This window comes from Canis lupus, chromosome 13, assembly GCF_003254725.2.
Source record: "Canis lupus dingo isolate Sandy chromosome 13, ASM325472v2, whole genome shotgun sequence".
Taxonomy (NCBI): Eukaryota; Metazoa; Chordata; class Mammalia; order Carnivora; family Canidae; genus Canis; species Canis lupus.
Genome location: NC_064255.1, coordinates 53,941,098 through 53,957,398, shown reverse-complemented (window position 1 = coordinate 53,957,398; position 16,301 = coordinate 53,941,098). Strand labels below are relative to the sequence as shown.

Sequence of the window (16,301 nt, the reverse complement as noted above, 5' to 3'; positions counted from 1 at the left end):
ATGAAGGATGGGAGATAGGAGGAAATCAAAATCCACTATGCTAGTCAAGGTATTATTTCAGAAGAAGAAAAGCCTTTTTGCTAATTTTGCCACTAAGATGGGTCACGTTTTTGTAATAACCTTATAGTTGGGGAGGGGGTTGGTGGAACACTTTTCATAATCCATACATTGAATTGGTAGCAGCTATCTAGCAAAACTTGATTTTAAACTGAAATTTCTGGGGTCATTTCAGGTAATTAAATAAAAAAGAAAATGAGAAGTGCAATGTTATTATTCATGATGAGATAAAGCCTAACAAAATCCAATGTCAGAAAATATTCCAATTTCTATATAGATCTATAAAAAGAATAGAAATATTTAATCATTAACTGAACTACCAGATAAATTTCTCAGCAAATGCTTTGTTTTGGGATCAGGCTCAATTTTAGAGGCATCGTTAATCTAAGTTGTTCAAGATGAGGTTTAGCAGAGACTGTGGGTTGGAGATATGAGTGGGAAAGATGACCTTCGCTACAAATTGTTTGTACCACTAGGGAAGTTAGAGCTACTGGAAATTTGGGTGAGGTTTCTATTACACCTGGGAGAGCTGGGGGGTGGGATTGAGGACTGACTTCAAGTTATGTGCAAATAGTAAATATTTAAATGAACAAATAAATAAACCCTCCTGTGGGATTTGTAAAAACTTGAGTTTGGATCAGAGTTAATCCTCCTTAAAACTTTCTATAATCAGCTATCACATTTGTGCCCTTGAAAAACTCCTTCTAACTGTGTATGAAAATGGCATCCAGGAATTTAACTTGATCATAGTCTGGGGGTACTGGCCTGAAGGAATTCTTAATTTATGTGAGTGAGTAGCATTGTAGCAAACAAGTCAGAAGGGGAAAAAGTATCTTATGTACAGGTAACATCAGGAAAACATCTTCATGAATATATTCAAAGGACAAATGTAATGGGGCGCTTTAAAGAGATGAGGTGACCAAATAACAAAATCCCAAAGAGAATATATAAGAATGATTACACGAATCGAAAATTATCAGTAAATCTTCCAAGGTTTTGCATAATTCCAAGGAATAAAATCCCAATAGTGGTAATCCAGTTTATCACACTGGGAAGCTAGACAGGAAATCTGTTACATAGGCTGCAACAAGTTCATTTAAGAACAGAATATTAAAGAAGGTTTGAAAAAATAAAAACCATTGAGAAAGAGTTCTGTACTGTATGGTAGATACTTTATTCTAAATGGATCCCAAAGATGATTATGATGAATTTTTGTTTGAAGGAATAAATGGTAAGACATACAGTACTGTAAAATAATTATTCTTTGGATGAATTGGGCGGTGGTATGAATAGGAAAGAAAACATACAGTAGATATAGGGCTAATTTTTAGATAACTTCTTAGAGTTTTTAAGGGCCAGAACTAAAGACAAAAATAAGAGATGTAATAGATCTACCTTAGAAAGAAAGGAAAGTGGGGTTAAATAAACAAAAAATTGCTGGCTGTGAGATATTGAGAATGAATGGCAAGTTAGAATATATGAAGATGTGAAGATGTAGTGCCTAGGATTTTTATTTTAATAATAAAGAGTACATTCTTTTGAGTAAACAAAGGTGAATACGTATGTTGCTGAGGTGACTGAAGTGTTTATCTGGAAAGGTGAATCTTGGATTTCACCTACCTAAATATGATACACACGCCTGAATGCAGGGAAGATAGGACCCTGGGAAATAAGACAAGATTAAAGAAGGAGGTTAAAGACTATCTTCAGAGATATACTATGAAGAAATAAAAATGTAAAGTACTCCACATATCTGAGATAAAAAATAATGAGATGAGGAGTTTCTGACTTGGGGGAATAGGGGAATTAATATGGGATATCAAGAAGATCATTATGATGTCTGCCACCAATAAAGTCACCGACTGAAAGGAAGAATACATATCCTGAAGGAAAAGATCACTGCTTGGACACACCTCAGATCATAAATTCAATTTAACCCCCCCCGCAAAGTCAACGCTAGAATAACTTATTGGATGTCACAAGAAAGTTATACCCTTCTACAAGAGTAACTTTAAGAAATACTTTTAAAACTAAAGACTTTAAAACCAGATTTAAACATATGATTAGTCAATATAAAATATTATTTTCTTTAAATATATTTCAACTTGACCGGGTCTTCCATATATCACATATTCCAAGTTGATGAAACTCTTGAGAAGGAGGGCACAGCAACGTTATATGTGATTGACCTTAAAATCAAGGTCACAAAAATGTGTTCATTTAAAGCAATTTTTAGTAAAATCACACACCTTACAACTATATAAATTTAGATCATAATGCTAGACAATTTTCCATATTTTAAAAATACTAATTTTATTTTAACCATCTCCACAGTTAGCAAATAAATCACATGATCTCATCTTTTTGTTTAAACAATTGTTCTCTATTTGTTGTGATCAGTTGATGCAAGATACTTCTAATAATAATTCCTGTTCATGGGGTGGTTTCCTATCTAAGAATGTATTGTAAATTTTCCGTCTGTGGGATTGGACAGTAAACAAAATCTATCACTATGAAAGCAAATAAGTTCCTAAACTTTGGAGGCATTTGTAAGTAATTTCTTCTCTATGATTTGGAAAGGATGTCAAAAGTTAAAATGTTTATATTTTAAATAAATTTTCACAGACTAACCATTAAAACTAAACTTGGAAAAAAGAAGGATATTTGGCTTATATTATGTAAATCAAAATCTAGCAAATAAAAACAGACTAATAAGCAAAATAAAAGATGATAGGTTTTTTGATGTATTTTCTCCAGATTTGGGGGAATATTTGCAATCACCATTCCTACCTAGGCAACCTGATATAAAAAATTTAATGTCCGGCAGCCCTGGTGGCGCAGCGGTTTGGCGCCGCCTGTGGCCTGGGGTGTGATCCTGGAGACTCGGGATCGAGTCCACATCGGGCTCCCTGCATGGAGCCTGCTTCTCCCTCTGCCTGTGTCTCTGCCTCTCTCTCTGTGTGTCTATGAATAAATAAATAAAATCTTAAAAAAAAATTAATATCATCACTAGGTTATGGTTGTTATACCACTGCCCCAAATAACATATGAAAGTCAATTAAGATTTTATGTAACAAGGATCCCTATATCAAAGTCAGCTTGGACACTCTTTGTCCTAATTTATTTTATGTAAATAAGATGCAAATTACTTGAGTAAAAGTAATTAAGAGCACCAGCATCTCAATATTTCTGAATCATATGTTGCGATTGTTAAATTTTCTAAGTAGCATTTAGTGGAACAAAAAGCTGACAGGAACAGGTTTAAACTAAAGTAATACTAGTTTGGGGATAGGAAAAAAAAACATTGCTGATCATAAAAATAACTACTGAATATATGCATTAAAAATATCTTCCTTAGGACAGTGTGATTGGAATAAGTTCATGCAAACGTCACCTTTCCAGATAAAACTATATTCTAAGTATCCCCCAGCAATGTCTGTAGTGTACTCTAACTCTACACAAATATAGCATCTACTCATTTGTACTGCAATCAATTTAATTCTAATCTTCCCCCCTCCTAAAGGATACACTAAAAAAGGGGGAGAGAAGAAGTGGGAGGGAAGGAGAAAGACAGAGAATTAAAAAAAGCAACCACAAACAAAACAGTAGATTAAGGGAACTTCATTTCAAAAATCGAAATGATACCCTAGGACCATGACTACCAGAAGCACATATACACACAGATATCATTATATATATATATTTATATATATTTTATTTTTCTCCTCCTAGATCTTTAAATATGCTGGATAAGTTTGTAGATACTAAGATTAGATGTGATTTTTACCCCAAATATACAGGGTGCCTCAGGTATGTATTAGACAGTATATTTTTACTTCCACAAAGACTATGAAATTGCTCTACGCCTGGGACAATGTGCAACTCTATGATGCTTAGCAGACTATATAGCCACATAATTGCCCATTTTCACTGCTTCCAATGAGGCCTGACAGCTCACCAATTTATTACAGTGGCAGATGACTAGAAAAAGAAAGTTCTCGTTTTCTAACTTCTTTTCAGAAAAGATTTCCTGAAAACTCAGGATTGAAAAAAAAAGAGGTTTATGAATAATGGAACACACTGCTACACTCAAGCACGTTTTATATCGTTGCAATATTCCTATCACATGGAACAAGGTCCCAAAGTTGCAAAAAAAAAAAAAAAAAAAAAAAGCAATGCATTTAAGAACTCCTTAAAGTAATCACAAAAAGTAATAAATATGAAAAATCATTTCTAATTACCTCTGTTGAGTGACGCTGAACTGTTTATATCTCCAGTAATGAAGGAAGACTCTGACTGCTTTCGGACCGTGTCATTCCACATTCTACGAATTCGGCTCTGGATGGGGGAAAAGGAAAATAGGAAATGAACTCAGCAGGCAGTGAATTTTCACACAAATCATTCTTTTTCTTTCTGTCATAGTTATATGAGACCTTGGTTTCTGGAATCTGGCAAATATATAACTTTTACATTCTTGCAGTACAGTAGCACAAGGACAGAAACTAAATTCACCATAATAATTGGTTCTCATTAAGTGTATTCCTAAATGCTTATACCAAAAATAATTGTAACTATGAAAAAGCAATAAATGTAACGTACTATACCAATTTACCCATGTTGAGGATATATAGACATGTACTCTAGACAGTTAGAATTTAATAATTTTAGTTTCCAAAGTGAAACAAATTATTTTCATTGTAACTTTTATTGGAATGGGGTATTTAAATATGTATTAAATTGTCAGTTTTATTAACAAAAGATTTAGTCTGAGAATTCAGAAACTTGCAAGGAAGAAAAAGTTTGGTAAGAAAAGAACAGAGTATTATTAAAAAGCTATTGAACTTAACATTTTCCATATATTTTGTAAGACCAGTGTAATATTACAGGTTACAGATGATTTCTGACTTTTCTTTCGTTTGAAGGAGATAAAGGAAGTCGATTCACCCTTATTTATTTCTTCACAGTAGGTAGTTTTATAGAGAATCAAAAATTCTTTTTTTAAAAAAATATTTTATTTATTCATGAGAGACACAGAGAGAGACAGAGAAAGGCAGGGGGAGGCAGAGAGAGAAGCAGGCTCCATGCAGGGAGTCCAATGTGGGACTCGATCCTGGGTCTCCAGGATCACACCCTGGGCCGAAGGCGGTGCTAAACCCAAAAATTCTTACATTATGATTTACATTCTCAAATTCAGTTTTCTAAGTGTTAGATAATTGAAGAAGGTGGTGTAGTATTTTTCCATTTTGAGGGGAGGAGATTTTTTCTGGTTTATTATTCTGCTATTTTACTGATTTTAGGGATCAAAAAAGTATTCACAATCCTGTGAGGAAGAAACAAAATATTTTCAGCTTTTCTAAGGAAGAAATAGTTTTAAGAACTATTATTACTAGTAGTGTTAGTGGCAAAACCCTGCCCACAAATGGGTCAATGCTCCAAATATATTTAAACTCCTTACCTAATCTTAAAATATTAGAAAACTTGTTTTATAAATATTAGGACATGTTAATTCTTCAGAAATATTGTCTATACTGTTTTATAGGCAACGGAGACATCCACACACACATACTAATCTAAGAATAAAACTTCTCAGATTAAAGAATTAGAGGGGTGCCTGGCTGGCTTAGTGGGGAGAACACGTGACTCGATCTCTGGGTCATGAGTTTAAGCCCCACATTGGATGTGGATCCTATTTAAAAGACACAAAATAAAATAGATTAAATTTTTTTTTAATTAAAAAACAAGAATAAGAAAACTAGTGCAGGATTATAGATCCTGAGCACTTGAGAAATGTTTCTATGGAAAAGTACTTCAAAACTTGAAACTGGGGATCCCTGGGTGGCGCGGTGGTTGAGTGCCTGCCTTTGGCCCGGGGTGTGATCCTGGAGTCCTGGGATTGAGTCCCACGTCAGGATCCCTGCATGGAGCCTGCTTCTCTCTCTGCCTGTGTCTCTGTCTCTGTCTCTCTCTCTGTGCGTTTCTCATGAATAAATAAATAAAATCTTTAAAAACAAAACAAAACAATACTTGAAACTGAAATCCTGGGAACAATTCTCTCTCACTTGTTTAATTAATTAATTAATTACAAATAGTAATTACCCTCTACTGCATGCTACTAGATTAGTTAAGTGATAGACGCAACAAATTATCACAAAAATAAGCACCGATGTAAATAAGATGCTCAAAAATCTCCACAGAACCATTAATTATTATAGCTGAAAACTATGAACCCAAATGACTGTCAATGGTAGGATGGATATATAGAACAGTATACTACAATAACAATAAAAAGCAACATAGCCTCCTGAAACAACACAGATGTCTTAATAAAGAAAGAAAGTAGAAGAGAATATGTACTAGAGGATTTCATGTGAATAAGTATCAAACACATGCAAAAGAAAATGCACTGTTAAAACTTAAGATGGGGGTTACGTTAGAGGTGAATGATGGAGAAAGGTTCAAAGAGTTTCTGAGGTACTCCCAACATTCTAATATTTGACCCATGGAGGGGAAATAAATCACCATGCATACACCTATATTTTATGTCCTTTTGTTAATTTTGTTACACTACATAATTTAAAAAGTTTAAGGCACATAATGAGGAGATATGTCCTTGCCTAGGAAATCCGTGAGCACCACCTGAAGAAGTGACATCCGAACAGATTTGATGGAATTTTGATCCTTTTTAGGTGACATTTACATGAGCTTCTCCCATGACCTCATCTTCTGTGAGTCTCCCCAACCTGGGCTAGCCACACTGGTCCTCTTGCCATTCCTTAACAAGCCAAGCACGCTTCTGCCTTAGGCTTGTACAATTGTTTCCTCTGTCTAACGCGTTCTTCTCCCAGACACATGTATGAATAACTCCATCTCTTTATTTTTTTGCTCAAATATTTTCTCCTTAAAGAGACCTAGCTTGTTCTTCTACTCCCCCCACCTAACCGTGTTATTTTCTCCTGTAGTCATTATCACCTTATACATGAACTAGAATTACAATGTATTTATTTCTTATATGTAAATATAATGTCTAATATGTCTAATGTCTGCATTAGATTTGAGGCCCTAGAAAAAGAGAAGATTTGTCTTTTTTGTTTATTGGTGTATCACACCATGAAATAATACCTGGTATATTATAAATATTATATGTATGCATACATAAAATGTATTTTATATGTAAAATGTGTATCTTATATATGTCAAATCTTTAAATATTTCAATTAATTCTTTCTATATTCTAGGCTTTACACTATGGCACTTTCATTTATTCATTCACTGAAATTTCACATGAACTCCTTGAAGCAAATACTCTTATTCATCTGAAAACTAAGGTTCAGAAGTTAATTAGCACGTCAATGTCACAGACCTAATAAGTGACAAAATCTACATCTGAATCCACTCAACTGGTTCCTAATCTAGGAGGTTAACAACTTACTACTCTATATCAAATAACAGTTGAATAGAGAAAGGAGAAAAAAGATAAAATATTGCAGGCAGAGGAAAAGTATACATTATATAGCACAGAGCCAACACTTAAACGTTCATGGAATGAAGTAGGATGATATGAGGATGAAAAAAGTCACAGAATACTATACACAATAAGATACCACTTTAAAAAAGGATTTTAAAAAGCAATATTAAACATTTTTTTGGAGATGGAGAAACTATTAGAATAGGTCAAGGAAATGAAGAACAAAAGTTTTTTGGTTGCAGGCACAGGGAAGGGAAGGGAAGGGAAAATCTGTGGAAAATGTTCAGTTCCTGAGTTCAATGTTTTCACAGGTATTCATTTTATTATTATGCTTCATAATTTAACAGATGTTACACACATTGTTTTAGGTTTCAAACAGTATATGATAAATGTAAATACATCTACAAAGTCAATAAAACAAATAAAAAATAAATGACAGACCGATTAAAGAAAGTCACAGTGGGAAGGACAATATTTTAATCCATAGTTTTTATAAACACAAACCAATCCTATATATATATGTCTGTGAATATCTGTTTGTGTGATTATGGTGGTTACTAAGCTTTTTTAAAGTCTTTTTTTTTTAATTTATGATAGTCACACAGAGAGAGAGAGAGAGAGAGACAGGGAAATAAGCAGGCTCCATGCGCTGGGAGCCCGGTGTGGGATTTGATCCCAGGTCTCCAGGATCATGCCCTGGGCCAAAGGCAGGAGCTAACCCGCTGCGCCACCCAGGGATCCCTGGTTACTAAGCTTTTATAAGTGATTATTTGCACCAGGAAGTAGGTATGGGGGAGCAACAGGTGGAGAGGATTTTCTTTTTATTCTTGCCAATCACACTCCTCCATTTTCTACATGGAAGCCACATGATCTGTATTATGTGGATAATCTCCCTGGCCACTTCCTTTTCTAAATCATCTCATAGGCTTTCTAAAGTAATCGAAATAAAATCTAAATTTGCATACACTTACAAACTATTATTGATCCATCTCTAGCCTTCTCCTTTGTCTTCCTCACCCATTCACTTTCATCCATTTAGCCAATGACATTCTTTCCATTCCTGATTTTGTAAGTCGTCCCCGAACTTAAGGGCTTTGCATTAGAGTTCTCTCACCTGGAACTCTTCCCCTGAATTCCTTCCTGTCATTCAGAATCTTGGTGTCAATATCATCTTCCAAATTAATCTTTCTCCAGTACTTAATCCAAGTAGCCACCTGGGCTTTCTGTATCAAATCACTACATTTGGATCTCTACCAGCTTTCATACTTTGGTATTTTCTGTTGGTTTGTAAATAAATTTTCTGTCTTCCACAACTAAGATGAAAACTCTAGATCACAGGGGAAGTTGTCTTTTAATCAGTGTACCTCCATAGCTTAGAAGTCTGCCGTTATATAGGGGATATTCAAAATTTCTTAGTAAAAAATTAAAAATATAGTGATTGTTATTTTACAAGTTCTCTGTTATGGAAAAGACATCCATAGTTACAAAATTTTATCTTAATATCAGTATTTTAGACTATCAGTATTTTAGACTATAATATGAAATACATTATTTTTACTAAACAGACTGGATTTAAGTAACTATTACTTTATGTAGCGTTGGACTGTCATAGTTGATCAGAATTAGTATTATATTAAGTGTAAGAAAACAATGTAAGGGTTTTTTTTTGTAGGACTAGAATTGTGATACAAGAACTATAACACTGAAGAAAAATATGATAGAGTTTAAAAATTTATATCTGAAATTATATTCTGTAATAATGACACTAATAAGTGATGGCTGCTCCAATTTCTCAAGTACTTACAATTTGTTTTCAGTGTTTTGAATATATTATTTCAAACTTCCTAACAACATAAGAAATAAATATTATTACCACTATTTTACGGATGAAAAATCTGAGTGTCAGTGATATTAGGTAACTTGTTTTGTGTCATGGCTGGAACATGCCAAGGCTAGAATTCAAACCAAGGGCTATCCACACAGCAAGCTTATTATTATTCTATTAACCTGCATTGCTCTTTTAGCTTAGAATTACTGCTAAACATTAAGCAATGTTTTTTTAAAATAATACATAAATTCCCAAATAGGATTGTTTCATTAACGGTATTTGACAAATGACTACGGGATGGTAGCTGATGAGCTTGGCTATATGAAAAGCATGTAGGAATAACGACATACACGATCTTAGCAATTTCAATTTAGAAGTTGTGGAAAAGATTATTACAAAAAGGGAGGTAAGGATTATCAGTTTGAAAATAAACGTGTGGAATCTAAGAGCCTCATGTCAGAAGCATCATCCAGGTGTACCCTACCTACAGTTATATGATACTTCAGATTTCTAATTTGCCAATTTAGCAGTCCTACACTTAGAAATCTCAGCCCACCAAAACTGAGACAGCTAATATGCAACTTTTTTTTGTAACATCAGTAAGTTAAAGAAATAATAAGTACAATTCAAACTATTAATAATTGTTTATTATATGTAGGTATACGTTTCATGTCTATTATGATAATTTGTGGTTGCTAATTTAAGTGTTAATAGTTGGAAAGTTTGACAGTTACACATTAGTTTTAAATTTTTAGTTGGAAATGTTAGATGAAAAGATTAGATGTGGTTTTAGTCGTAAGATAAAAGGGAACTCCATCAGTTTAAGGAGAGTGTTTCTTTATGAGAACATGTTCATAATATTTCATTTATGAATCGTTCAAGTGCTAGTTACGGGCATGTGACTGTCCAGTCTGAAGTGAATGTGTTTGAGAGAATGGTATGTTAAGTTTGTAAATGATTTAAAGTCAGGGATATTTAATTTTCTAGGCATATAAATGGAATTCTTGTTCTTAAATGGATCATTTAATCTATTAGGTTTACAACACAAGCATTGAACAAAGAACATCTGAAGTAATCTTTCTTATTTTATACAAACTTACTGAACTTACAAAAAATTAAGATTTATAAATCGAACTAAAAGGGTTAAGAAAAACTAAGTTTCTGATTCACACCTTTATCAATTTGAAGTGTTCTTTAGAAATCAATTGACAACACTGATAATATGATTGTTTTTCCCCTTGTATCAGGAACTCTTGAAAATTTTAGTTGGCTAGTTTGAACTCAGACTCACTCATAGCCCGCATAACCCTGTCTTTTATTTGACTGGCTCATTTCAGCACCCTCAAGTTGCTGAAATTTCTACCTAATAGTCTGCGCTAACACCATGGGTTGGGAAAATGGGAGGTTATTTGAAAGTTGCTTGAAAGTTTACAGCTTCCCAAGTGACAGTCGATGTTGCAGATACATCAAGTGCTGGATAGTGGGAGGCAGCCAATGATGCTGCTATGGTGTCCCTCACTGCCTTGAACTGTCTTCAACTTATCAGCATATAATGAGTAAAGACTGTTTCACTAAACATACCATTTAATAAGTACATATTTTCAGTATGCAATAAGAGAGTTACTACACTGGTTAAAAGAGAAAATTCCCTTAAGAATCATATATATAAAATATTCTCTTAGAATTGGTGGGTAAAATACCAACTCCCTTTCTTCATCTTCTATGTCCATTCAACTAGGAAAAATTTGAAATCATTAATTACTATGCAAACTGAGACCCTAAGTTTCATAATTTTATTGCAATGTGGTTTTTGAAATTTTTGTCATCATCATTCCTGTTTAAGACACTGAAACAATAAAACAACAACAACAAATTTGACGTTTTAAATGCTTGGGATAGAAAATAGTTCTGGTCAAGAAAGGACAACAACTCGCGACTGAATATAGGTAAGAGATATTTCATTTTAATGAAAAACTATTTACCTGTGAGCCTGTGGAGTAGCGTCCAGGAGTTCGAGAACCAGATGTTTTCCCTGAGCCAATGGAACTCTCTGTACTTTTGCCACTACAACAATGCGTTCGCAGGCATTTCCCATACTCTTTTCGTACCTAGCCAATTAAATATTAACTTCTGTTAGAACATAATTCATTTCAGCTGAGAACTATGGTATAAAATGTATGTGAGTTTCATTTTTAGATAATTAATATAATTATTTCCTTGCCCTACAGATACAAGAAAGTCTGCTCAGCATATATTTTACAATATAAAATGATATTCAAGCCACCATGCTTGAAATTTTGCATAACTGGAGCCTTTTAAAATATGCACACGCGCACACACACATGCCTAATCATGCTAAAATGCTACTACCTCGTAGTTCAAAAAATAAAAACTTGAGACCCTGTGTTTAGTCTCGTAAATTTGATTTGAAGTAGCCTATTGGTGCAATTGTTCTTTGAACAGAGGTCTAGTGAGAAAGCTACAGAGAAATGAGGGGATGGACACGGGGAGAGACAGGAAGAGAAAAGAGAAAAAGAATGTTTAAACACAGAAAAAAGGGAATGTGTTGAGCTAAGAATCTCTTTTAAATTTGTATTTCTTTAAGTTTATTTCTCTTAAAAGAGGTCAAATTAGTAACTTTAGAAGATAAAATTCAAAATATTTTTATTTTCTCAAATTAGTTCTATTCAATAATCACAGATTGCTTTCTTTTATTAAATTCTTATCTTGCTTGTAAATAAGATCACAGGGAAAAAAGGAGATAAACATTTTTTAGTTGATGTTTTCAATCAGGAAAACACATCAACAAATTCTGGGAAAACTTTTATCCCGTTTAGAATGTTTATTAGTGCCTCTTTAATCAAACAAGAGGAACAAAAATAAACAGGAAATGCCCTAAATCATACTTCTGCTATCCACAACAACAAAAATAATCCCCAGTTCCGTCTTCATCAATTAAAAACACATTCTGGGACATTTTATTGGTTATACATTCCAAATTTATGATTATGAAATAACACAGTATATATAGTTATTCTTAGCTTTTTACATATTGAATTCACATGAGTTCATTCTTTCCACAATCTGTGACAGTGTAATATCCCAATGTAATTGTATTTAAAGCTAAGTTATAAGTATGTGCTTTTTTGAGGGACATTATTTAGAATCAAAAGCAAAGAAAAAGAGTGTCAATGATATATAAATACTAGCATTCAAAACTAAGTGATTATATCTTAATATTAGAAAGTTCTTTCTGGGCAGCCCCGGTGGCACACCGGTTTAGCACCGCCTGCAGCCCAGGGTGTGATCCTGGAGACCCTGGATCGAGTCCCAGGTCAGGCTCTCTGTATGATGCCGGCTTCTCCTTCTGCCTGTGTCTCTGCCTCTCTCTCTCTCTGTCTCTATGAATAAATAAAAAAAATATTTAAAAAAAAAGAAAGTTCTTTCTATCAGAGATGTAGCAGAATCAAAGATAGAATACGTTCAAGTTTGTTTGAAGAATTCACATTTATTAAGTGTTTATTTTGTGATAGGAACAACAATATAAATACAGGTGAATCAAAGCATGGAGGAAGGAGGGCTTGCTGTCACTAGGTAGGGGGACCCAGGAAGGCTTCTCAGAGAAGAGGGTTTCTGAAAGAATCTTCAAAAGATAGGTTGGAATCTGTCAGGTTAGAGAATGTTGTTGAAAGAAAGGACAGACAAGATGGACAAAGGCAACCTAGGTATTTGTGAAGAGTGTGGGCAACCTTTGAGGACTTTCTCTGCCTTATGTGAAAAAATCCACCTCTCACAGGTACTCTATGATCAGAAAGCTCCTTCTAAGAGGCCACATTTCTAACATTAATATGTAAACATTATTATTAAAGTAATCTATTAAATTATCCCTTTCTCTGTATCTGGAAAAAATAAGAACAAATGCTTTAATTAGAATTTGAGAAAGCTTAAAATAATCTCTACCCAAAGGTAAGCACTATCAATTGCAGTTTCATTTTAGTCTTGAATTAATGAAGTATCTCCAAAAACCTAAACTTTGATCGTAACCTACGTCCTCCCACTTTGTTTTTCTTAGTGTACTCAACAAGTATATTTTTCTTTTTAGAAAAGAAAGTGGTTTTTAATTAAGCAATTTAAACCTAAACAAATATTTTAGGAGGGAGGGAGAGAGAAAGAAAGAGAAAGAGCCACTCCCATACCCATTACAAAGGCAGCAGTATTATATAAGCCACAGGAATTCATCATGGACTATTTACATTTTCCAACAAAGACTAAATATTTTGAACTGGTTATATAAACAACTGGCAAACCAAGATATCTAGTGATGCTAAGTTCCATGTTTAGGTATATTACTTACTGAATCTTTACTGACTTTATGTTTCTATTTCTGTTTAGTTTTGAAGCACTAAGCATGTATTTTAAAAAGAAAAAAAGCTAAATAAAAGGGGCTATGTCTATGAAATATTTTTCTTTAGGTTACAATAAAAGTTATTTATTTTTTCAATCACTTGCATAGTCTAATCCACTATTTCACATCATACTCCATCTTACCACTATCAGATATGATACCTTATTATTTTAACATTGTTCCAGAATATAGAAGATGGGAAAAGAAGTACACCTTACCAATGGAATATTTCTTTTACGCTCTCAGATCAGAAATAAAATAATTTCAATACCCTGTGGGGTTTATAATCAAGTGCATAACAAAAGAAAAAGTGATAACTTTAACATCACCAGTAGAAATACTGGTATGAGTCCTATCATGCAACTTTGAATAGGACTGATAACTCAAAGTTTCATTTTTGTTAAGGAGTTGAATCAATCAACAAATAACCCTTATAAGGCAAAATATCTCAATAATGTAATATTTCATATTTCTTTAATCAAAACATTTGAGCAACTACATCAGCATGGACACATTATTGAAATTCAATCAGATGGCTTAAGAGAAACTTCTTAAGAGACTTAATATTGTTAAAATGTGCATATTACCCAAAGCCATCTATAGACTCAATGCAGTCCCTCAAAACTCCAATAAAATTTTTCACAGATATGGAAAAAAAATCCTAAAATTTGTACAGAACCACTCTCCCACCCCCACCCCTCCACAATAGCCAAAGTAATCCTGAAAAAACAGAGCTAGGGACATCATACTTTTGCTTAAAAACTATAGTACAAAGGTGTAATAATCAAAACAGCATAGTGGTGGTATAAAAATGGACACACAGATGAAGAGAACAGAATTAGGCCAGAAATAAATGAAGGCATTTACTGTCAACTAACATTTCACAAGGGAGCCAAGAATACTTGATAGGAAAAGGACAATCTCTCCAATAAATAGTTTAAAAGCTATTATACTTTAATACTATTAAAGTATAAATAATCTATATAATCTAAAAATTATTATACTATAAAAATATTATATAAAAAACTAGATAACTACGTGCAGAAGAATGAAATTGGATCCCATCTTACACTACTCAAAAAATTTAGCTAAAATGAAATACAGGGGAAAATTTCCTGGACACTGGTCTTGGCAATGAGTTTTTGGACATGACATCACAAATAAAAGCAACAGAAGCAAAAATTAGTAAGTGGAACTATGTCAAACTAAAAAGCTTCTGCAGAGCAAAATAAATAATCAACAAAATGAAAGAGCAATCTACAGAATCAGTAAAAAATAAATAAATCAATATTTTTGCAACTGCAATTTTAGGATGTGCACTAAATATTTGGGAAGGTTCATCTATTGTAATATAATCTCTTTTCTAAATTAATTCTAATCCAATAGATCAAAATCCACCCATTCCCTTATACTCTTTTTACTTTTCTGTAAACTACATTTATACGTCTGAGTCATCATTACTATTTAACTATTTAATTAATTATAATTTAACTAATAACTATTTAATTAACTATTTAAATAACTAGCCTTATTTATGACTATGTTGATACACTTTTCATATGTACCACCACACACAACTGAAACAGAATACAACCAGACTCATCTTGACAAGTAGACACCATCTCAAGTTTTGATTTAGGTCCCATCAATCTCTCAAACCAAAAATCACAGACATAGATATCTTCACTCTTTCTATGTTTTGCTTTGTTTTCCAAAGAAACATTTCAGGTGTTGTTACTTTCTTAGAAGAAATTTTCACATTTTGACATTTCATTTTCAGAGCCACTTCTCAGTATCTCATAATTATTTTTATTACCTCCATGTTACACATGAAGAAACTGGGGCATGAGCAGGTTAATTAACTTGCCCAAAGTCACATATGCTGTTAAGTAGAGAAACTAGGATTTAGACCCAGACTTTCTTGGCTCAGGGGTCTATGTGATTGGAACCATAATGATCATATTTTTAATAGAATTAAAATGTATAAGATGAGAAAATCAATCTTGAGATTTCTAAAAAAATGCAATGGAAGTATTTAGTGGCTAAATTTAACTTTGAAAATGAATATTTTAGGTCCTTGTAAATGTAAAAAAATCACAAAAATAGAGCAGCATGAAAAATTAAATATTGCATTCTAATTATCCAACTCATAGATTTTATAAAAGATGCTTTTAAAGAAAAGAAGTACAAAGATCATTACTAAGTACTTTGTTGTTCATTTAAAAAACACAAATGTTCTCATAATGATAAACATTCATATTTTCCAGTATATACAAACTTGTTTTTAAAGAAAAACAGAAAAATATATATTTCCTATGCCATATATATATGGCATATATATATATGTATATATATATATCTCCATCCTACAGCTCCATAACATCTTAGAAAAGCTGTTTCTGATACACAAATTCCATGTGTCTGCCAATAAAAATATTAAAGACTATAAGGTCAAGCCTACAAGAGTATAATTTTTGTTCACCATCCAAATTAGAAAATATTTTGATTGTTTTTTTTTGCTATTAAACATATTCACCAACTATTAT

The 16,301-nt window shown here is 33.0% G+C and overlaps 1 protein-coding gene across 23 annotated transcripts in view; it reads right to left on the bottom strand.

Moving 5' to 3' along the window:
- Window positions 1–16,301, bottom strand: part of ADGRL3 (adhesion G protein-coupled receptor L3) — a 682,677-nt gene that overhangs the window by 75,385 nt on the left and 590,991 nt on the right. For all 23 annotated transcript variants that reach the window (XM_049092995.1, XM_049092994.1, XM_049092973.1 and 20 more), the window contains 2 exons: window positions 11,333–11,458; window positions 4,299–4,395 (listed from right to left, as the gene is read on the bottom strand). In XM_049092995.1, the coding sequence (XP_048948952.1) occupies window positions 4,299–4,395; window positions 11,333–11,458 (223 nt within the window). The remainder of the gene's footprint in view (window positions 1–4,298; window positions 4,396–11,332; window positions 11,459–16,301) is intronic.